Below are 24739 nucleotides of genomic sequence, written 5' to 3'. Positions count from 1 at the left end.
ATGCGAAGTTCTTATGTTGAAACACACAAAATGGGATCCAATTTAAGGTAATCTGTTTTTTCATGTATCAGGACATTTGCATATAAGTATAGATCTCTCACCATTTTAGTGGCTAAAATACTATGCTTCTATATAGATACACCATACTATGTACACTGTGCAACTGTGAATCACTTAGATTGTTTGCATAATTGTTTTGAGCTGTATTTGTCAGTTATCTAATCCAAAAGCAAGCCAAATAACGATCAGAAAAGCAGCAGTCCGCAGATCAAACAAAGACTATTTTCCATCCTTTTGAACTTCAAGTTAGTGAAGTGGTTTATTCAGCCCACTCAAGTCTAGTTATGATTTAAGTCAGACCATATAATTTAATACCTGCACATTAAAAACAGTGACATTATCATTTGAGTACAGATTTTATTTAACAAAAAGGCAACATGATTCTTCCAAAATACAAATCACTACCACCTTTAAAGCTCCCATTCCAACCCTGCAGATATGTATGCACGTTACTGTGCTGTTAGCCCCTCACACATTCCAGGTGGTCCCTGAAGGTGGGGCTTTGGCACTGCAGGGATGCAGGGAAACCTCAGGTGAAAATCCACATCCGAAATTCCTTTCCAATTCCACACTCCAATCAGTGCAATGTGGCATGACAGGGAGGATCTGGGAGGTACATTCAGAGTAGAATCCCTCAAAGTCACAGGCTTTCATCATCATACATGCTCCAGCCACGAATCTTTGTTTTTTTGGGGGGTGGGGCCATGAGTCTTTGCTCAACAGGTTTGGAGAGATGATCGTAGATCTGAGATGAGCCAATAACTGGCCTGTCCACGAACTCCACAGCACACAGTTCTGGACCATCACTGCTGCAGGGTGCGCGCTCCAGTTCCAGCACGGTGATGGTGTTTGGGGCTGAGGTCATCAGGATGTGCTGGGGCACAAACAAGGTCAACTGAGGGCCCCGGGCTGGCCAATAGCGGCCAAGGTTAAAGCCATTAATCCAGACCTGGCCCTGGAGGGAGAGAGAGACAAAACCATCAACCCCAGATGCAGCGAAAGCCCTGAGGAAGGTGGGGGCCCTGATGTAGGGCAGGTCAGCAGCAATGGAGGAAAGAAATGCCCCCAGAAAGGTGGGGCTGACAGCCAGGCCCATGCCAGCCTTGGTTTCAGCTTCCTGCTGAGATAACTGGCCAAGGTGGGAACAAGGTGGATGGGGGATAACAAAAACTTGCCCCAAAGACCCACCCCTGCTTCAGGAAAATACAGGTTTGGTGCCTCTGACAGACTTCAGTGGCCACAGATGTCAGTACCAGAGAACAGTGTGGAAGTTTCTGAATTTCATCCCGGTTCCAGGGTGCTGCCTGTCCCCACAGACCAGCCTCTCCCTGACTTTTCTGTATACAGAAGACAACTGCTGAACTGCTTCCTTAAATAGATCTTTTCCTTCTTCATTCTCTTTTCTTAGAGGCAGGTCTTGACCTCACTATCTGCTGCACACCCGGTGAACACAGGGCACATAGGACTCCAGGGCCTGCATCCTGAGGTCAGACAGGTACCAGGAGTGGTCCCCAAAACAACCCCTCAAGAGGGATACGGGGTTTGGGTGAGGGAGAGGAAGAGGCTCATCCAGTTGGGTATCTACATTACTGCTACGTTTTAATGACTCTTACAGGCACCCTCAGAGTTAGGGTGTGGATTCCATGTTTGGTTCAGGAGCAGAGATGATGCTATAGGCTGCAGAAACAATCTCTGTGAGTAGGGGAAGCTGCTTCCCATAACAAAACTGCAAGTGGAGGATAAACTCCTAAAAAACAGGGACCCTGTTTAGCTTTGTCTACACAGCCTCTCTGTACGTGCTAAAATTTGCTTAAAGGGGCTGAGTGCAGTTGTTCATGCCTGTAATCCCAGCACTTTGGGAGGCCAAGACGGGCAGATCACCTGAGGTCAGGAGTTCGAGACCAGCCTAGCCAACATGCTGAAAACCCGTCTCTACTAAAAATACAAAAGTTAGCCGGGTGTGGTGGCACATGCCTGTAAACCCAGTTACTCAGGAGCCTGGGGCAAGAGAATCACTTGAACCCGGGGAGGCAGACGTTGCAGTGGGCTGAGATTGCGCCACTGCACTCTAGCCTGGGTGGTGACAGAGCAAGACTGCGTCTCAAGAAAAAAAAAAAAATTGCTCAAAGATAAAGGCAAGGATCAACAGTTGGCTAAATAGATGGAACGTTCTATTATAAAGAAAGAAAGTGAAGAAGGGGAGATCACATATATGCAAAAGAAAGAGAAAATCTGGGAGAGGAAAAGAAAACATAAAGGGAGAAGGAAGAGGAAAGAGGAATGGAAGAAGGGACGGAGGCAGGAAAGAAACTGCAACCCGCAGTGGCCCAGATATCCTAGGAGACAGCTGGGAGGAGGCCCAGCTATGGCTGACACCTGCTGAGCCCTAATCCTCATCACGTTCTGCAACACTACTGCTGCTGCTCACCCCAGGGATCCTCAGTCTTCTTATGTTTGGGTATTTTTCAGCCTCCAAGTGTCCCCTTTATTTTAGATCCTTCTGAATTTCCTACCTGGGTTCATATCTGTGTCCTGCCACTTACTAGCTGTCTGACCTTGGACAGGTCTCAACTGAATTTTTCATACCAGTCATTGGGGACAATGATGATGAAGGAACAGTGCGTGGCCTGTAAGTGGTAGCACTCCTTACATGATTAAAGTGAAAAGATATTGGTGTTCACATGCCTACAAAAGAAGGGGGTCCGTGATTAAAAACCACCTGTCTGTTGGATTAAGTCATTTAGAAAGAGGACGACAGTTTCACAGTTCTCAGAACTATTTCACTCTTGTTTTTACGCTGGGATATGTTATCTCATTCCATCCTAAAAGGTATACACAATGACAGCTTCACCAGGTTTTTATCAGCTTAAAATCTGCCGGCGCCTTGTTTTTGCAGTATTAGAGAACAGTGGCACTTTACTTTTGCGGTCAAGGGGGAAGACAGAGAAGTGGGAGGTCTTCGTGAGCAGCACCCGAAGAATGGCACGCATGACTACAGGCTTCATGCTATGCTCAGGACACAGGCCAAGTCAACTCCTAACCAAATAGCAGGTGATCAGAGTGGAGGTTTGGTCCTTTCTCAAACCTCAAGTTCCATTTCATAAGCATCTAAGAGATGGGCCCTCATTCGCTGGGTGGACTGTGCACCTGGTAGGTAAGCTGGGAATTGTTTTCCCTGGATCCCCTTCCCTGGATGGTTCTGGGTAAGTGTTGGTCAGAAGGGGCCCTTGCTTGAGATCGGGAAGGTGGAGGGAAGCAGCAACCATTGCTCTGGGTGCAGTGGTGCAATCCTGGCTCACTGCAGCCTCCACCTCCCAAGTTCAAGAGCTTCTTGTTCCTCCGCCTCCTGAGTAGCTGGGAATACAGGCGTGCACCACCATGCCCAGCTAATTTTTGTATTTTTGGTAGAGATGGGTTTTTGCCGTGTTGCCCAGGCTGGTCTCCGACTCTTGGCCTCAAGATATCCGCCCACCTCGGCCTCCCAAGTATTGGGATTACAGGCATGAGCCACCAAGCCTGGCTTTTTTCTTCTTCTTCTTCTTTTTTTCCCTTTTGAGGCAAGGTCTCACTCCAGACACCCAGGTTAGAATGCAGTGGCACCATCAAGGCTCACTAGTGTCAACCTCCCACATAGCTGGGACTATGGGCATGTCCCACCGTGCCTGGCTCATTTTTGTATTTTTTTTAGAGATGGCGTTTCGCCATGTTGCCCAGGCTGGTCTCAAACTCCTGGTCTCAAGTGATCCTCCCACCTCAGCCTCCCAAAGTGCTGGGATTACAGGCGTGAGCCACCACGCCTGGCCATGCACATGTTTCTTACAGGAGGGCAATGCTAGGAATGGAATTGCTGGGTCATGGGATATGCCTGTGTCCAATTTTAGTGATACTGTAAAGAGTAGCTATTTTTTAAAAAAGTGTGAAGGAGGAATTGAATTTTCATATGTGGTTAAAAATGAACATTCTTTTTTTTTTTTTTTTTGAGACAAAGTCTGGCTCTGTTGCCCAGGCTGGAGTAAGGTGGCGCCATCTCGGCTCACTGCAACCTCCGCCTCCCGGGTTCACACCATTCTCCTGCCTCAGCCTCCTGAGTAGCTGGGACTACAGGCGCCCGCCACCATGCCCGGCTAATTTTTTGTATTTTTAGTAGAGACAGGGTTTCACCGTGTTCGCCAGGATGGTCTCGATCTCCTGACCCTGTGATCTGCCCACCTCGGCCTCCCAAAGTGCTGGGATTACAGGCGTTAGCCAGCATGCCCAGCAAAAATGAACATTCTTATAAAGAATATTATACAAGGCCAGGCGTGGTGGCTCACATCTGTAATCCCAGTACTTTGGGAAGCCAAGGTGGGCAAAACACTTGGGGTCAGGAGTTTGAGACCAGCCTGGCCAACATGGTGAAACCCTGTCTCTACTAAAAGTACAAAAATTAGCCAGGCATGGTGGCGGGTGCCCGTAATCCTAGCTACTCAGGAGGCTGAGGCAGGGGAATTGCTTGAACCTGGAAGGTGGAGGTTGCAGTGAGCTGAGATTGCACCACTGCACTCCAGTCTGGTGATAGAGCAAGACTCAGTTTGAAAAAAACAAAACAAAACAAAACAAAAACAATGTTACACAAGAAGCTACTGCACTGGACTACAGCGCTAAGGTATGGTGAGATCCTAGTGGCTTCATCATTAGACCATGATCTCTCCATTTCTCTCCATCCTCGCAGCCTGACTTCCAGAGCGAGTCATAAATCAATGTTGTCTTAGACTGCTGCGGCTTCCTCATAGTCTCCTGACTCTATTAACTCTAGAATCTAGGCTCTGCATAGCTGCCAAAGTGAAAATAGGATGCTTTTCACACATTTCTGTTTCTAACCTCCTTCCTGTGGTCCACAGCCCATACCTTCACCCTTTCCTCCTTGTCTCTGCCGCACTCCCCCTTGCTCACTCCACTCTCCACTACTTTTCTTTCTTTCCTTTCTTCTCTCTCTCTCTCTCAGGCTATGTTGGAGTCCAGTCGCTATTCACAGCCACAATTCTAGCACAATACAGCCTTCTGCCTCAGCTTCCCAAGAAGCTGGGTCTTCAGATGTGCACCACCACACACAGCTCCCCAATTACTTTAAGTTAGTCTCACTAAGGCTGATATCAGCTCGTCACCATGCGCGAACACTATTCACCTTGACCTGAAGCCTTCTCATCACTCAGGCAGGGCCACGATCCTCCTCCTTAATGCTGGGTTTTCCATTCCAAGTCACTCACTATCCTTTAATTTTTTCTTTTTCTTCTAGTTATTATCATGATTTGAAATTCATATCTTCTGTTTGATAACTAGTTTAGGAGCTATTTCCAGCTATAACACAGGCTTTAGGAAGGGAAAGGCTTTGTCCATTTTGTTTGAGGCGAGATTCTCCACATGCAAGAGAGTGATACTCAATATACACTTAGTAGCACTCATGGCTGCTGATACTTGTTGATAATTTTGCCAAGAAAAGATTCACTGAAGAGGTGACGTGAAGCCCTTCTGAAAGAATTCTTCACGTTCCTCTGCTCCCAGTTCAAGAGTTTTAAAGAATATTGTTCACTCAAAGAAAAACATTTGCCTTCCCTCCTTGGTTAGAACCAATGAAAAACACATTAATATAATTTAACTTTAAACATTCTATTTAAAAAATATATACATTGATCTTTATTTCTCTTTAAAAAGTTATGCTTTTGCAATTATTTTTGGTGGGGAGGTATGCACGTGTTGCTGAATATGATCTAAAAGTTGATACACTCTTAATGAAGTTAGCCCCGTGGGGGCCAAGCATTTATACAGTGAACACCAGTGGTTTCCGGGGCTGCCTAAGGCAGTCTCAGTTAAAACAGTTCCATGACAAAGTGACTTTCTCTGACCATGGCTTGACCCTGGCAGATTCCCCACCCTTTGCTGTAATCACCAAGGCAATAATAATAGTTTCATAAATGTGAGGTTCCTGGAAATGCCTGACCTACTTTTTTGTTGATCAGACAGATTCATGTGTTTGTCTGTCTGTTTTAAACTATCTGGATAAATGGAATTTAAAACAAAAGTTTTGTTTCCTTCCTTCCCCTCCCTCCCTCCCTCCCTCCCTTCTGAGACAGGGTCTCACTGTGTCATTCAGACTGGACTGCAGCCGCACTATCATAGCTCACTGCAGCCTCGAATTCTTGGACTCAAGCGATCCTCCTGTGTCAGCCTCCCGAGTCGCTGGGACTACAGGTGTGAAACTGTTTGTCGGGGGAGGCCAGCACGTGTTGTTGTTAGCCATCATGGCCAGCTAACTTAAAAACCATTTTTAAAAATAGACATAGAATCTCACTATGTTGCCCAGGCTTGTCTCCAACTCCTGGCCTCAAGTGATCCTCCTGCTTTCACCTCCCAAAGTGCTGGGATTACAGGTGTGAGCCTCTGTGCCTGGTCTCACTATTGTTTTAAGTTGTAGTTTAAAATTTTCCAAAAATTTTTGGGAGCTCCTTTAAAAGCAACAATAAGCTTAGGGTGGATGCTGCCTTTGTCACTCTCTGAAAGAAAACATGTACACACTTGCAGGACTTAAAATGGAAAAGACAAAGGTCCAGTTAGTTCCCAAAGTTAAAGGCTCTCACACACACAGCTCATGGATCACTGTGATGCTCACCTGGGAGAAAGAGAAGAAAAAGAGGAGAATTGAAAAGAAAAAAGGTAAAAGCCTCTCACAGGGCTTGCTTAGAAATAAGATGTTAAATAGATCTCACTGAAATACACAGGAGAAGATTAATTCTCCCCTTCCTTCAGAACCCCAAAGGGCTCTGCAGCTTCCTCTTCAGTCTTAGAGTAATAAAGTTAAATCACTTTATGGTTTCTCTATATTTTGGGACAGATCCAAACAGAACTGAAGCCATCAAATGCATACAATAATAGCATAAAACATAGATCACTTCTCATCAAATCCCAAATAAAAATTCTTTTTCCTTCTCAACTCTCAACAGTTCCACCATTGCTAGACCTTTTTAATATAATGCTCACCTAACAACAGTCGTCAAACCACCTCACATATCTGGAACCAAGCTAAGAACTGATAAGCAAAACTACTGCCTTATGTCATACTTTTTCTAAAGTTCACAACCTAAAAATTGTAGGAGACCTTCTTTCACTTCTAGCCTATTTACTCATCTACAAAAGTTCTAAGAAGTTTTGTTACTAAATTAATATAATATTTGTTGAGAGAAGTCTGATGGTCTAGTTTCAAAGTTCACGGGACTTGTGACTGGAAACAGTGAATTAGATGGAAATAGTGGGTCTTGTAGGATGTAAGCGTAATTACAAATTAGATAAAAAAGAAGTTTAACAAGCATATCAAATTTAGGATGAAAGTAGGGTCCAATAGTGTTAAGACCTGTGGCATATTGAAAAGATGGCCCCAATTCTTAGTGGTTCCGTCTGTCAAGAAGTAGAATCTGTCTGGGCATGGTGGCTCCCTCCTGTAATCCCAGCACTTTGGGAGGCCAAGGTGGGTGGATCACCTGAGGTCAGGAGTTCCAGACTAGCCTGGCCTACATGGTGAAACCCCAACTCTACTAAAAATACAAAAATCAGCCAGGTGTGGTGGCACACGCCTGTAATCCCAGCTACTCAGGAGGCTGAGGCAAGAGGATCGCTTGAACCCGGGAGGTAGAGGTTGCAATGAGCTGAGATTGCGTCACCACACTCCAGCTTAGGCGACAGAGTGAGACTCCATCTCAAAAAAAAAAAAAAAAAAAAAAAAAAAAGGAGTAGAATATGTTTCTCCATTCCTTGGATCTGGCTGGTCTAGTGACATATTTTGGCCAAACAACGTGGAAGAAGTGACATGTGAATCCTGACTTGGGCCTTAAGATGCCTTGAGCATTTGCATTCTTTCTTTGAACACGGCTCAGTCGCTATGTGAACAAGCCCAGGCTAGCTTGCTGGATGACGAAAGAGACGTGGTCTCATCTTCTCTGTTGCCTCAGCTGACAGATGGCTAACACCCAGGTGGTCATGCCCAGCTGAGACCAGCGAAACCACCACTTGGTCTGCCAATACTTAAAATAGTGAACCAAATAAACTGCTGCTGTTTGAATCCACTAAGTTTTGGGTGACTCGTTACGCAGCAGAAGCTAACTGATACACATCTCCATGGTCAGAAGGTGCCTAAGCATGCTACTTTTCAGGAAAGTGAGTGACCTTTAAAAACTCAATTTAAAAATAGTAGAGCCATCCACTACTTAGTTCTGCTTTCACTGATCAATCACCAAATCCCATCGGGGCTTCCTCAGCCATGTCTGTGCCTTTCTCAGGACGGCTGAGAACAGCTGGCTGAGAAGACACCTGTGAGCACTCAGTACAGTGGCCAGCACAGCAGATGTGGCTGGTACTGCTATTATTTCCTGAACCTGGACCGCCCTCCCTCCCTACTGCCACACTCAAGTCCGGCTCTGTTTCTTCTCCCTGGACCACTTCTCCAGCAGAAGAGCAGCTTTCAGGGGTAACAGGGAGAGAGTTCTGTTTTATACCTATCAGGCTGGAGGTGCCTATGAGACCCCCAAAGGTGGGCTCCAGAGTCTTGTAAGAGCGGAGCTGGAAAAGGAAACGTGAGCAAGTCCAGCACATCTGTGAGAATGACATCCCCCAAAAGTGTAAAAAGAGAGCCCAGGACCAAGTCCTGAGGACTGCAACATAGAAGCTGAGAGAGAAGCCTGAGAAGGAACAAAGAGAGGGAGGAAAACCAGGAGAAGTTTGGGCACGCAAGTCAGGAGAAGCGATCCTCCCACCTCTCACTGGGTAGCTGGGACTGCAGGTGCCACCATGCCCCTATAACTATCCTAGAGTTATCTGGGGCGCCATCCTAAGTTGCCTCATTAGCATAAACCCAGGTGTGACTGAAAGGGGCTAGTTACAAATAACACAAGACACTCCTACCACTCAGAAAATGCCAAGGGTTTTAGGGCCCTGGAACCAGGGACAAAGACCAAATATATTTCTTATTATACTATTCCCTTGAAAAATGTCAGTCCCTCTGCACAAAATGTCCTTCCCACTAGGTGGACCAGACCTTTCCCGGCAATCTTAGGCACTTACAATTTCCTCCTCTCCAAGGCCCAACTGCATGGTTTACAGATCTCTTACAGACTCTTATAATTCTCTTGGGCTCTGTCTATACCTCTATCTCTCCAAATGGATTGAGACCAAGTGACTAACATGGATAAGGTTTTAAAAGATTTACATACTCTTTGGTGGCATCATCGTGTCTCACTGCAGCCTAGACTTTCTCAGCTCAAGCAATCCTCCCATCTCCCACCAGGTAGCTGGGACTACGGGTGCGTGCCACCAGGCCCAGCTAATTAAAAATAAATTTTTGTAGAGATGAGGTCTCATTAAGTTGCCCAGGCTGGTCTCAAACCCCCGAGCTCAAGTGATCCTACCACCTCGGTCTCCCAAAGGGCTAGGATTATAGGTGTGAGCCATCGCATCAGCCAGAAAATTTCAAAAGCAAGATGTAACAAATAGTTAAAAGAAGGAATTTCTTTCAGCTATTTATTGTACATTGTTTTATTTCATAATTATTTTACATCTTGAAGGTGGGATAATTTATCTTTAAAATACAGAATTACTTTTGATCAGTATTCTATTTTGATTCTTGGCTCTTTAAAGCATAATTTTGGTTGAGGAAAAATGGGACACTATCCCACTCACTACCATGCTCTGTCATGCACCTAAACCTACCACAAAATGTTAAAGGCTGGAAGGCTGCATAGGATATTGACATGAGACTTATTCACACCCATCTGAAAGAGAGGTAAATAGCAGAAGCACTGCTGTGCTGGCAGGACATGACATTTCAGGTTTGGCATATAGCAGGGGTCCCCAAACCCCAGGCCACAGACTGGCCGCGGCCTGTTAGGAACCAGGCCACACAGTGAGAGGTGAGTGAGCATTACTGCCTGAGCACCACCTCCTGTCAGATTGACAGCAGCATTAGATTCTCATAGGAGCAGGAACCCTATTGTGAACCGTGCACATGAGGGATGTAGGCTGTGCCCTCTTTATGAGAATCTAACTAATGCTTGATGATCTGAGGTGGAACAGTTTCATCCCAAAACCATTCCCATCCCCTCTTACCCCCCACAGCCCATGGAAAAAGTGTCTTCCACGAAACTAGTCCCTGATAACAAGGTTGGGGACCACTGGCATACAGGACACATCGCGGAAAGCACTGGAGGAGAACGCTTCCTGTCTAAGGGACTTTCTCGTCAGATAAGAACTCAGTGAGGTCAAAGCGTTGCCCTGTGTCTCCTGGACAGAGCAGAACATGCCTGACCCCTTTCTACTGAAGTCCCAGTTGATATTCATTCACATTTGGCATTAACCAGAAAGCCACATCTGACTCAAGTAAAGCCAGTGTAAACAAAAGTGATTTTTTTAATCTCATGAATCGCCCTTATCAGTGACTTTGCCCTCTAAATCAAGGTAGTTTCTTTACAGTGAAATGAATAGGAAGAGCATAGAGTCCTGTGCCAGAGGCTTTGACAAGGGCCTCTCCTGATGAAGGATGTGGGGGTTAGTGCACAGCCTTAGAAACAGCTGGGGCTTCAGGGATCATTTTGTCCACCCCCCACCACAACGGCCAGCTCCCTGCATTCAAACTATGTGCTAATGTGTTCATCCTTTCAAATGTCAGAGCTTAGCACTCAGTGTGGGAGTGTGATCTGCCTGTTCTGAGGTGGCTGATCATTTAGAAGCTCCAGAGCTGGCCTGGGACTGTCCTCGGCAGCAGGGACCTCTGTACACCGAAAGCAGAAGCCACATCAGTCCTGTGTTAGGTAGGACGTGTGCGTACCCTTGGACCTTCACACCCATTCACTCCAAAGTCCACAAACTTCTTGGATGGGCCTTTGTGTGTGTGTGTGTGACTTTATTGACCTAGAATTCATATACCATACAATTCAGCAGTCTTTAGTATACTACAGAGCTGCACAACCATTACCACGGTCAATTTTAGAACATTTCATCACTCCATTAAGAAGCCCTGTACCCTTTAACATTCTCTTCCCATCTGACCAACACTCTCTTTTCCCTGCTCTAGGCAGTCACAGATCTTCCTGTCTACATGAATTTGCCTGTTCTGGACATTTCATGTAAATGGAATCATGCAACATACAGTCCTTTGTGACTGGTGTCTTTCATTAGCCCAATGTTTTCAAAATTCTTCCATGTTGTGACATGTATCAATACTTCATTTCTTTTTATTGCCGAATCATATTGCATTGTATGGATGTAGTACATTTTGTTTATTGATTCCTCAGTTGATGCACATTTGGGCTGTTTCCGCCTTATGGAAATTATGGATAATGGTGCGATGAATACTTGTGTACAAGTTTTTGAGTGGACATACGGATTAGATGGGCTTTCGGGGGTCTGAACCCTTTGACACATTCACAAATACTGTGTGGAGATGTACTTTCAAGCCTGGAGATGCAGAGCATTCATCAGACTGATCAAATAAGTAAAGAGCCCCAGCCTCGATAATGAGTACGAGTTCCTCACTGGTTCTCAATACCACCTGCTTTTTCACATGGGGCTCAGGTACCTGTGCCACTGAGCACTTCTGTACCTCCTACAAGTTACTTAGCTCTCTAAGCCTCCAGCTACTCATCTGCAAACTGGAGATAATGATCCATCTACCACAGGAGCCTCTTTTGATGGCTATGGAGATAGTGTCTATAAAGTGTTGAGCAGAACTCCTGGGTCAGTAACTCTTGCATGTGACACCTTTATGATTTGATCAAGATGAACCTCCCTCTGACCTCCAACATGTCCTATTTTCCATTTGTCTCTACTGCATTAGGAGGGGAGGAAAAGAGGGATCGAGGGATCGAGGGATCGAGGGAACGAGAACATGCTTGCTAGCTAAAGGGGAAGATCCAGGGAGGTCTTTGTTTTTAAGTCCTAGAGCTCCTAGTTACCACTTTTTGGCTGAAAAATGGGACTTGGCAGAAAGATGGAAAGGGCTGACAAAATGCAGGTAGGGGAAGTATGAGAACAGGGTCTTGGCCTGGAGGAAGACAGTGGGGAGGGGATTCAGAACTCAGACTTCCTCCTAGATACCACTGGGCAGGAAATGAGGGCGGAGGCAGAGAGATAAGTCTGACAGGAAGCTGAGGGAACAAAGGAGTTACACCTGATAGCAGTCAAGGAGGATGAGGTCTTCAGGTGGCTTTAGGAGGGTGGTGAAGGTTGAAAAGGCCAGTGGGGCAAAGGAGCAGAGAGAGACCAAGGACTGCTGAGCAAATCTGAGGGCTTCTGGAGGCTGGCAACAATGAGGGGATGGTAGCCACGATGAATGCGCTAAGAAGCCCCTCAGCTGTGCTCAGTGACTGGTGAACCAGCAGAGATGCCAGCAGTGGATCTACATGGAGGAGGAATGAAGGAGGCAGAGTAGAAAGGCAAAGGGGCAAGGCGGGAGGCAGACTGATGGCTCTCAAAAAAAGATCACGGTAGCCGGGCGCAGTGGCTCACGCCTGTAATCCCAGCACTATGGGAGGCTGAGGTGGGTGGATCACCTGACATTGGAAGTTTGAGACTGGCCTGACCAACATGGAGAAACCCCGTCACTGCTAAAAACACAAAATTAGCTGGGCGTGGTGGCGCATGCCTGTAATCCCAGCTACTCGGGAGGCTAGGCAGGAGAATAGCTTGAACCTGGGAGGCGGAGGTTGCAGTGAGCCGCGATTGCGCCATTGTACTCCAGTCTGGGCAACAAGAACGAAACTCAGTCTTAAAAAAAAAAAAAAAAAAAAAAAAAAGATTGTGGTAAGGCCTAGGCTTGGTAGAGGAAGAACTGTAGCCTTAATGGTGGAATGTTTTAGGTCATTAATAAGATTTAAGGCTGGGTGCAGTGGTTCACGCCTGTAATCCCAGCAATTTGGGAGGCCGAGTTGGGCGGATCATGAGGTCAGGATTTCAAGACCAGCCTGGCCAACACGGTGAAACCCCTTCTCTACTAAAAACACAAAAATCAGCCAGGTGTGGTGGCGGGTGCCTGTAATCCCAGCTACTCGAGAGGTTGAGGCAGGAGGATCACTTGAACCCGGGAGGCGGAGGTTGCAGTGAACTGAGATCGCGCCATTGCACTCCAGCCTGGGTGACAAGAGCAAGACTCCGTCTCAAAAAAAAAAAAAAAAGATTTAAGAGTGAGGTTGGTAGGCATGAGAGTTTGGTGCATAGAAACAAGCAGCCAGAGAGAGGATATTAAAGCCTAAAATTCCAAAGGTATGTTCACCAAGATATATGCCTGTGCTGGGCCATAAAATAAGTCTAAATACATTTAAGAAGACTGTGCAGCCATCATTCAAGTTAGTTTCAGAACATGTCCATCAGCTCCAAGAGAAACCCTATGCCCACTTAACAGTCACTTTCCATTCCCACCCTCAGCTCTAGGCAACCAGTAACCTACTGTCTGTATGGATTTGCCTTTTCTGAACATTTCATAGAAATGGAGTCATACAGTATGTAGCCTTTTACTTTTGGCTTCTTTTACTTAGCATAATAGTTTTCCGATTCATCTGGGTTGTGGCATGTTATCAGTACTCCATTCCTTTTTACTGAGGAATCGTATGGATATACATGCTTTCTCCACTTGTCAGGTGATAGACATCTGAATTAATTATAATTTATAGTTATTATAATACTGCTGTAAACACTTGCATGTAAGTTTTTATGTGAACATGTTTTCCTTTCTCTTGTGTAGTTTCTAGGAGTGGAATTGCTAGGTTCCATGGTAATCGACGTTTAGCCCTTGAAGAAATTGCCAAACTATGCTCCCAAATGTACCATATTATCTTTCTACCAGCAATGTGGGAAGATTCCCTTTCCCCCACATGTCCTTTCCTACATTGCCTATTGCCTCTCTTACTATTATAGCCATCCTGGTGAGTGTGAAGTAGTATTTCATTTTGGTTTTGACTTGCATTTCCCAGATGATTAATAATGTTGAGTATTAATCAGCCACTAACTTTAGTTTATAACAGACATTTTACCAAAGAAGGTATACAAATGCAAATGTACTTAGCCATCTTATACCTTCTTTGGTAAAATGTCTATTCAAGTCCTTTGCTCATTTTGTGACTGGGCTGTTTGTCTATTATTGAATTGTAAGAATTCTTTATATATTCTAGATACAAGTCCTTTGTTAGATATATGATTTGAAAATTATTTTCTCCCAGTTTGTGGCCTGGATTCTTATTTTCCTAATAACGCTTTTTGAAGAACAAACATTTTTAATTCTGACAAAGTCCAATTTATCAATTTTTGTTCTTTAAGGAAGGATAATGCCTCAGGTGCCAATTCTAAGAGGTCTTTGCCTAACCCAAGATCATGGAGATTTCTCTCCCTAGAGAGAAATGTTAGAAGTTTTATAGAGGAATTCAGTTACAAATTAATAATTACAAGATATTTTTACAAACCCAAAATCTGTGGAAATTAAACAGCATACTCTTTTTGTTTGTTTGTTTTTGAGACAGAGTCTCGTTTTGTCACCTAGGCTGGAGTGCAGTGGCATGATCTTGGCTCACTGCAGCCTCTGCCTTCCAGGTTCAAGAGATTCTCCCACCTCAGTCTCCCAAGTAGTTGAGATTACAGGCACTCACCACCATGCCTGGCTAATTTTTGTATTTTTAGTAGAGATGGGGTTCTGCCACGTTGGCCAGACTGGTCTTGAACTCCTGGCCTCAGGTGATCCACCCACCTCAGCCTCCCGAAGTGCTGGGATTCACAGGCGTGAGCCACTGTGCATAGTAAAACATACTTTTTAATAATCTATGGGTCAAAGAAGAAATCACAAGAGAAACTAGAAAATATTTCTAACGGGCTGGCTGTGATGGCTCACGCTTGTAATCCTAGCACTTTTCGAGGCCAAGGTGGGCAGATCATTTGAGTGAAGTGGGTGGATCACTTGAGGTCGGGAGTTCGAGATCAGCCTGGCGAACATGGTGAAACCCCGTCTCTACTAAAAATATAAAAAAAAAAGTAGCCAGGCGTGGTGGCGCGTGCCTGTAGTTCCCACTTCTCCGGAGGCTGAGGCAGGAGCATCGCTTGAGCCTGGGAGGTGGAGGTTGCAGTGAGCAGATATCATACCACTGCACTCCAGCCTGGGTGACAGAGTCCATTTCAAGAAAAAAAAGAAAATATTTCAAACAGAATAATAAAAATACGTTTCAATAAATTTTAAACAAGCAATACATAAATAAATAAAAGGTCTTTTTATTAAACACACACCATGTACATCTTTTGCCCTCTCCTCCTCCAGCTATTAACATAATTTTCTCCTTTTCTTCAGAGTTAAATCTCTCAAAAAGAATGTTTATATTCAAGTACTCATGTTCCTATTCCTTACCCTGCTCTTCCCTATAGAATGCAATCTGGCTGGGAGATGCTTCACTCCACTGGAACAAGGCTTATTGATTCCCAAGGGCCTCCTTGCTTCTAAATCCACCGAATCGCTTCTGTCTTTATCTTATTTGTACTCTTGGCAGCAAAAATGTTGGTTTTCTATTTGTTTGGTCTCTCCTCTTCACTTTTCATCATGTTTTTGTCCCTCAAAGATCAGCCTTAGGTCCTCTTTTCTTCCCTCTGCATCCTCTCTCCTTAAGGGACCTCATCCAGCCCATGTTTTTAACAATCATCTATACAACAATGATATTCTACATACATTTCCAGCCCAGACCCCTGCCCTAAATTCCCAGTCTGTAGATCCAACAGCCCTCTCCTAATACTGTCTTTCACAGCCATTCTCCAAGGCCTCTGCTATGGTCTGAATGTTTGTGTCCACCCAAAACTCATCTGTTAAAGTTCTAGCCCCCATGGTGATGGGTTAGGAGGCGGGGCCCCCTTTGGGAGGTGATTAGGTCATGAAGGTGGAGCCCTCATGAATGAAATTAGTGTCCTCATGAAAGAGACCCAAGAAAGCTCCTTTGCCCCTTCAGCCATGTAAGGACATAGAGGGTGCCGTCTATCAGGAAGTAGACTCTTACCAGACAGCAAATCTACTGGTGCCCTGATCTTGGAGACTTCCTAGCCTCTAGAACTGTGAGAAATAAATGTCTGTTGTTTATCAGCCACCCAGCTTATGGTATTTTGTTATAGCAGCCCAAATGGACTAAGGCAGCTTTTCAAACACAATTTGTCTAAATTCAAACTCATGACCCCCCCTCTCTAAGCCCAAGTCCCCTTCTGAACCTGCTGCTTTCAGCAAAGGGTACCATTCTGCCTAGCTGCAAGCTTGAGACCTGAGTCATCCAAGACATATCCCTCTTCCCAAACCCTCATGTCCAGTCCATCGTTACAATTTATTGATCCAACTTCAGACATCTCTCAAATAGTTGATGTCATCTCCAACTTAGATACCACCATCCCAGTTTCTCAATGAGACTATGGTCCAGCCTCCTAGATGGTTTCCTTGAATCTGTAAGTGTCCTTACCCAAACCATTCTGCACAATGGGGTCAGAGGAGCTTGTCAGATCACAGCCTTATGATGTCACTCTCCTGCTTCAATGGCTCTCAACACAAAGACAAAACTTTAACGTGGCCTATAAGACCGGTCCCAATCTAGTCTCTACCTACTTTCCACACTTGACATTTCCCCCTCCAACCCCATGGCCTTTGCACACACTGTTCCCTCTCCCAGAAACATGCTTTATTCCCTTCTTGCCATGTTAATTCTTAGTCATCCTTCATATCCTGACAAGCATCGCTATCTTAGGGAAGGCTTCCCTGACCTCCCTGACAAGGCCAAATGCCCCAATAATTATCAACCCCATAGCCCTTCTTAGTATCCATCACAGCTATGGTTTTACTGTTTAATATAGGTCTGCCTCCCCCACTAGACTGAAAGTTCCATGAGGGAAAGGACCATGTCTGGTTTTATTCACGACTGTATCCTTAGTGCCTGGCACACACCTTGGGCACATAGTGGCCACAGAATGAGAAGTGTGTTGAATGAGGGATGGTAAGACGATCTAGGATGAAAACAGGATGTAAGGGAGAGGAGAAGGCGGAAGGAAGATATGGCAGTGTCTTCAAACAACAAGGGGCAGTGACTGGGAAGTGAAATGGATGAGGAGGGGAGGAGGAGCAGACAGACCGTGGCAGGAGCCTCAGGGGTGCGGCGCTGGATGCAGGCAGGGGTATTCTGGGAGCACTGGGCTTGGCATAAATGAAAAACAGACAGACTCTCCCAGAGGGATCCACCCCTTTGTCCAGACTGGATTTTCCTCAAGATAAAGAGAAAGCACCCCTATAATCGGTATCAAAGGGCGTCATGATTCTTCTTGGAGGAGACAGGATGGTGTCATTCACTACAGGAAACCAATGACAAGGGGGCAGATGGCGCCACCTCTGAACACTGAATCCCCGAAGATCTGCCACAATCCGCCTCCTGAAGAATGTCCAAAACGCCACACTCAAAACCGTCACATGGTATCTTGCTAACGGCTCTTTGTGATTCTTTCTCAGACACTAAAAACCAAAAGTTTGAGGCCTGAATTCAAACCCTTGCCATGAAGACACGTACCTTGGTCCATCCAGGAAACTGGATAAAGGTGTCCTGGGGCAAGTCTGGGATCCCACTGGGAATGGAGAAGTTCCCCACATAAAAGGCCGGGAGCGTGTAGTTGGATGAGCTGTGGGCCCAGGCTTCATCGTGGCGGCCACTGTCACGGTGTTCCCAGCCCCCGAGGTGGCTGCGCACTGCATCCTCAGTGTCCAGTGGGAAGATCGTCCAGCCGGTGAGGATATTGGAATCGAGGGTCAGGTTAGAAACCAAACCCTGCAGAGCAGAAACAGAGCACAGTGAGCTGGGGAGGGAAGGAAAAAGGCTGTACATGTCTCTGCATTCCATGGAAATGGGAAAAGCAAACCGGGATACAAAACATCAACAGGAAATGAACCTCAAAATATTTGTACATCAAAGTAACACAGATCTAACTGGAGGTTGAATTACAAATCCTTGGGAAGAGATATATTCCCCAAACTATAACTTTCTCCTCTGCAGGTCATGATGTCTCCATAGAAGGCCCAGAGTTTCTGCTTCTACAGAAAGGGCACTGAGCTGCTAGAGTGATTGATCCCAACTTCCCAAATTTTCAGAGCTTGGCTGAGAGTCACTGCTAGAATAGAGAAAGATGGGCACCAAAAAAGATGGGCCAGGTGCAGTGGCTCATGCCTGTAATCCCAGCACTTTGAGAGGCCAAGGCAGGCAGATCACTTGAGGTCTGGAGTTCAAGACCAACCTGGTCAACATGGTGAAACCCCATCTGTACTAAAAATACAAAAATTAGCTGGGTGTGGTGGCGGGTGCCTGTAATCCCAGCTACTCAGGAGGCTGAGGCATGAGAATCACTTGAACCTGGGAGGTAGAGGTTGCAGTAGCTGAGATCATGCCACTGCACTCCAGTCTGGGTGTCACAGCGACACTCCGTCTCAAAACAAAAAGGGATCCAGTCTCCACAAGACATACAGAAATTGGCCTATGCACCTATAGTCCCAACTACTTGGGAGGCTGAGGAGGGAGGATTGCTTGAGTCCAGGAGACAGAGGTTGCAGTAAGCTGAGATTGTGCCACTGCACTCCAGGCTGGGTAACAGCGAGATCCTGTCTCAAGATGGAATCTAGGGACAAAAGGAATGAGTGAGTGGGGGATACAAAGGAACAGTCACCCCACTGCGGATGCAGCATGCACGATGGATGCAGCCAGGAGAAATATTGGCCTTCAGCACCTCAGCTTTCGTCACAGGGAGGACCACACCCGAGTCACTCACCTGTTATGAGGGCCAAGTGAGATAACATACATGAGAATACTGTGACACCTTAGGAAGATAGGAAGGGTAATGATGATGATGGCAAATCTCAGACCTGAATTCAGAAGCTGCTCTATTTGTTCCACACAGGCCAGGACTGGGCTGTCAAGGCTCAGCTAACTTCCCCTTCCCTGGCTTGTATGTAGGGAACTTCCCCATTCCCAGTAGAATCCCAGATACCAAGTCTCGATTGCTCATTTAGTAATTTGATAAATATTAACCAGGTGGCTGTGTGTCAGGCTCTTTGACAGGTACTGGGGACCCAGAGACTACACTACAGAGTCGAGTCACTCTCACGGGTCAGTGTGGCCTCTGAGAGCCAGGCAGGAGGCCACGAAGTCCACCCTGAGCACAAGAACTATGAGAGAGACATTTATACTGGAGGCAAAGGTGGCCTGCATACAGCTATTCCCGGAGTTCCCTAAGATGTAATTGCCTGATCCCAAGAGGGTCAGGAAATAGCCTAGACACTTGTCCTGTCCTAGCCTGGGTGGTGCCATTGTTTCCTTGATGAGGTGTTCTCTCCTCTTGTGGAGGGTGAGCTCCCTGAGAGGAGCCTGTCTCTTGACACCTTTGCATTCCCCAAAGCACCTGGCGGGGCATCTTGCGGAGCGGGAGCTTAACAAATGCTTGCTGAATAATGCTCTAAAAATATGTGTTAGAAAAACTTATTTGGGCTACACATCTGGACACAGGAGTAATCAACAGAGGTGATAGCCAGTGCCCCAAGGGAAGAGGCTTTCTACAAGTGAAGAGTTTGCCACGGACTAACCATCCAAACCCATAAAACAGGGCAGAACAGAGGCTCAGCTGGCTTTGCTGGCAAAGGAGTGCCTTCAGTGAGCTCGGTGGTCTTTTGAAGCAGAGGAAGAGCATGGTGGATGGGCTTCCTCTTTCTGTTTCTTTCTATAGGATGACCAAACTCAAATACAGGGGAAAGGTTCTATTTGCAAAGCTCCACTTTCTCATCACCTACAGAGGAAAACAGCTCTTCAAAATAGCTCAACTACTTCTTCTTTTTTTTTTTTTTTTGAGACAAAGTCTCACTTTGTCACCCAGACTAGAGTGCAGTGGCATGATGATAGGTCATTTTAATCTCCAGCTTCTGGGCTCAAGCAATCCTCCTGCCTCAGCCTCCTGAGTAGCTGAGACCACAGGTGCACGTCACTACACCTGGCTAAGTTTTTTTTCGTAGAGGTCTCACTATTTCACCTAGGCTGGTCTTGAACTCCTGGCCTCAAGTGATCCTCCTGCCTTGGCAGGAGGAGTGCTGAGATTACAGGTGTGAGCCACTGTACTGGGCTTCAACTTCTAAGCTGTCACCCCTTGAACCTTAGTCTTGACAGTGTGGTTTGTCCTACCTTAAAATCGTTGATATATGCGCCATAGTTCACACGTCCCATATTCTCTACCAGAAGGTCCAGAGTGGCTCCAGCTTTCCCTGTTATGTTCAGAGTGATCACCCTGTTTCGCTCAAGGACTCCCTGGGGGATCTGTGGGGTTCAAGACCAAATGACAATTGAATTGAGGGTAAGAAGGTCAGCAAGGAGAGGCAGCATGCTCAGTTAATTTAGCACTCATTTTCTTGCCTTGAAGTGTCACCAGACTTGGAAAGAAATGGTTTGATAGCATCTTAGCCCAAATTACTGGCCAGGTCGGAAAGTTCCCCCAATCACTGCTTCCTGTTTAGGAAAATTGCCAGACACAGCTGAGAGCACAGAACGGTCTAAGCTGGTTTCCTTTGCCCTGGAATGTTTTACTGCCATCTACTTTTAGTGGAAACAAGAGGGAGACAAATTCCAGGGGAGGATTCTTATTAGAGGAGCTGCTTCGTGTTCTGACAGCACAAAAGTCACTTACAAAAAATTGCTTCTGAACAACATGGAGAGATAAGACAAAATCAGATAAACGAGATAAAATCAGAGAGTTAGGTGGAGTATTTTCACCTCAAAATACTTGACATGATGCATTAACCACGAACATTATATAATAGAATGAGGAAAAACAACAGGTATTTGATCAGCAACATATTCCTAACTTTTTTAAAGGTTAGACTTTTTAAATTGACCGTACAATGATCGTAATTCACTAAGACAACACCCAAGTTAGAAGCGAAGAAACAGTCACCATCAAAAGAGTAGAATGTCTTAGTAATCTGCTCCCACTGAAAAGAAAGCTGTTGATTACAAGAGAATGGGAAATATTTTAAAATCTTCTGAACAAATTTTCTTGGTGAGGAAACTCTTTCCTGTGTTCCTTCCTGTGACCATTTCAGTGAGCGGACTGGAAGTCCTGAACTGCATCTGCTTTTGTTATGAAACACGGTTCTTTGTGCATTTCAGTAATAACTGTCACCAGCAGTCCTTTAGAATATAATTTCTCATGTAGGATAAAGGCACGAAGTTCAACAAACTTTGTACAGTGGCAGGTACAAAATTGAATTGGAAATGGACCCCACCCTTAAGGAGCAAAGAAGGCACAGGCAACATCAGTCAGAGAAGGGTGACCTTGGTTGGGGAGACCCAGAGGCTTCTGAGAGGGTGGGGTGTCAAGCACAGCCCTCTGGGTTAAGATGGTGGGTAGGGTGGATTCCAGCAAATGGCACATGCATGAGGCCTCACAGCAAGCAAGAGGCACAGCTAAGGGTCACCAAGAAGAAGGGTGGTGTGGTGGCTCATTCCTGTAATCCTAGCAATTTGGGAGGCTGAGGCAGGAGGATCACTTGAGCTCAGGAGTTCAAGACTAGCCTGGGCAACATAGTAGGACCCTGTCTCTACAAAAATATCAAAACATTAGCCAGGCATGGTGGTGCACCCCTGTAGTCTCAGCTACTTGGAGGCCGAGGTAGGAGGATCACTTGGGCCTGGGAGGTTGAGGCTGCAGTGAGCTGTGATCACACCACTATACTCCAGGCTGGGCAACAGAGCAAAAACCTGTCTGGAAAAAAAAAAAAAAAGTGATGGGGGGAGCCTGAGGTTGAAGAGGTGAGCAAAGCCCCCAAATACCGTGTTAACAAGTGCAGGCTGCTCATCCCCACCCTCACCGGGACAAAACACACAGTTCAGAGATGATTCTTACCCCATCCACAGCAACATACGCTCGATCGTGGACTCCATTGAAGGGTGAAGAGAGAGGTGTTGAGTTGCTGCAATCTTGAGGAAGTGTTGTCCGGTATAGCACAAACCCATAATACTGGTTAGAAAAGGATTTAAGAAAAATACATCACTATTGCCATTCGTTTAGAGAACTTGGTTACCCTAGTCCTGTATGAAAGCGATGTTTTGGAAACCATAAGGAATGAAAATCTTCCCCCACCTCCAGAAAAACATACATTTGAAAAAGGAAACTGGCTTACATTTTTAGCTCATCAAAGATCTATCATAATAGTAAATTGCAAGGAACCGTGAACAGTGTCTTATCAAGCATCCCTTTCCCATAAGAGGAACCTGGACCCTGAATGGATTAAGTCACTTGCCCAGGGTCATACACGGGATTGTATCATACATAGCAAAAGTTATGGATGTTAGCTCCAAAAACAAAACTAAGTAAAACCAACAGCAACAACAAAAAAAACAAGGTAAACAAACAGCAAAGCCAAGAGATGAAGTTCTGCTCAGCAAAACTGTCTCCAGTTTCTTGGGCTAAATCTGCTTGAACATACAAAACCAAAGGCAATGAGCTGGGTGTAGTGGCATTCACCTGTAGTCTCAGCTACTTGGGGGGCTGAACTGGGAGGATCTCTTGAGCCCAGGAGTTCGAGGCTAGTCTGGGTAACATAGTAAGACCCCATCTCTAATAATAACAACAACAACAAAGTCCATCAGAACCGTTTTAAGTGGAGGCACAGGGGAAAGAAATAGTTAAGAGACTAGATTGTAACCGACCACTAAATCAGAAAATATTTTTAGATGCTGATATCCCTTGTCCAAAAGGAAAGCCTTAAACAATCAGCCTCAGCAGGAACGGAATTATTCACAGATTATAGTTACTGACATAATAATCCACAGAATTATAGTTATTGACTTTGCTTACTTACTTCCTGCTGTGGACATTATTAGCAAGGCTGAGCTGGGACAAAATCCTGAGTTATGGAAGAGAATGCAAATAGAGATCCAGCATGGAACAGAGAAAACGTTCCCTATTTCTAGGGCCCAGAAAGAAAGAAAGTAAACTTCAGGCAAGTGGAAAGGTGACTGGGAGGAGCTGAGGAAAGCATTAATCCACCTTCCTGTGTTGCAGGAATGAGCTGAGCACAAGAAATGCTAAGACCACACAAACCTTATAGCACAAGAACACCTCCCGCCCAGACTCCACACCTCCATCTCCTTTTTGTTTATTTATTTACTTATTTTGAAAACTAGCTGAAGTGGTAAGTTTCCTCAAGGGCTGAGGAAAGCTTTGTCAAGGGCTTCCAGAAGGAGGGGTAGAAGCTGTGATGCTCTCCAGGCAGGTGTGGCTGAGGCTCAGGGGGTCCCTGCAGAGACAGTAGGCTGAGCCCCACTCCCTGAAGTCTGTGCCCTTTGGGTTTTTTTCCTGGAAATATATATTCTGTGGACTTGTCCCAGATCTGAAATAGCCAGGGCCCAGGAAGCCCCACCCAATCTGAGACCACTGCCTTGGTCAAAGATCAGAAAGCAGAAGGGGTCTGAGAAAGAACAATGGCTGCACGTGTTCATATATAACCTGAAACTCCCTCCCCAGGCTCCACGTGCTCTTGGATCATTGTCTGAAGTGCTCAACAGCCCTGCAAAGTGCAGGTAAGTTCCATTTATAGATGTGGGTGCTAGGACTGCAGAGTACCCTATACAATGTTCATAAAACAGTGAATGTGTGTGTGTGTGTGGGGGACTTAATTATTCATTTTATTACAAAATAGAATTGTTGGAATAAAATCACAGGTGTAAAAATAGCAACTGATGGCAAGCTTCACTAAACTAAGATTAGATATGCTGTTATTGTTTTGCCTTACTGTTCAGACTCCTTCCAGAAGGTGATCACCACAGAAAATCAGAAAGGAGGACGTGGATAACCTTCTATTTCAAAACATGGGGCTGAGATCCTAAGTGATGAAGCTTAACATTGCAGTGAAGGGACAAGCTGGTTTCATGGGCATCCTGCTATCATTCCCTAAGAAGGACACATCACCTTCGTTGTGTTCATGCCCAAAATGTTTTACTGAATCTAATCAGTGAAGCAAAGTCTGCAAACACCCTGACCTTTTCAAAAATGTCCACGTCATGAGAGAGAGACTTAGGAACAGTTTCAGACAGAAGAAGACTAAGGAGAATATAACTAATGGCAATGTGTGATTACGGATTGGAAACTGGATTGAGAAAAGATTAAGCTGTAAAGGACATTATTGCAACGACCAGGGACACTTGACTATAGAATTTATATTAGATTATAGGATTGCATCAATATTAAATTTCTTGTGTGTGATCATTGTATTGTGGTCCTGCAGGATAATGTTCTTTTTCTTAAAACATGTATGCTGTAGTATTTAAATGTGGAGTGACATGGTGCTGACAATTCAAATGGTTAGAAAAAGAAAAGCAGTTGACTACATACACATGGAGAGAAAAAGGCAAGGAAAGCACTGTTAACGATTGGTGAATCTAGGTAAAAAGTATATGGGTGTTTATTGTACTATTCTTGCAACTTTTTTTGGATTTAAAATTTTCCAAAACAAAACGCTGGGAAAAATTAAAAAAAAAAAAAAAAAAAAAGACGAGGCAGTGTCTGGAGATCAAACACACACATATACAAACACTAAAAAAAAAAAAAAGATGTGCTCTGTTCTCTTTATTTTTATTTTTTT

The 24739-nt window shown here is 45.2% G+C and overlaps 1 protein-coding gene across 1 annotated transcript in view; it reads right to left on the bottom strand.

The window, feature by feature from the left end:
* Positions 1 to 403: 403 nt before the first annotated feature.
* Positions 404 to 24739, bottom strand: part of GLB1 (galactosidase beta 1) — a 110175-nt gene continuing 85839 nt past the window's right edge. The window contains exons 13-16 of the mRNA XM_050779389.1: positions 22000 to 22113; positions 20283 to 20414; positions 17637 to 17891; positions 404 to 1015 (exon numbers count right to left, since the gene is read on the bottom strand). Of these exons, the coding sequence (XP_050635346.1) occupies positions 701 to 1015; positions 17637 to 17891; positions 20283 to 20414; positions 22000 to 22113 (816 nt within the window). The 3' untranslated portion in view covers positions 404 to 700. The remainder of the gene's footprint in view (positions 1016 to 17636; positions 17892 to 20282; positions 20415 to 21999; positions 22114 to 24739) is intronic.

The sequence above is a fragment of the Macaca thibetana genome, chromosome 2 (genome assembly GCF_024542745.1).
Source record: "Macaca thibetana thibetana isolate TM-01 chromosome 2, ASM2454274v1, whole genome shotgun sequence".
Classification (NCBI taxonomy): domain Eukaryota; kingdom Metazoa; phylum Chordata; class Mammalia; order Primates; family Cercopithecidae; genus Macaca; species Macaca thibetana.
The sequence above is the reverse complement of the archived record's forward strand: the minus strand, read 5'-3'. Positions and strand labels throughout refer to the sequence as shown.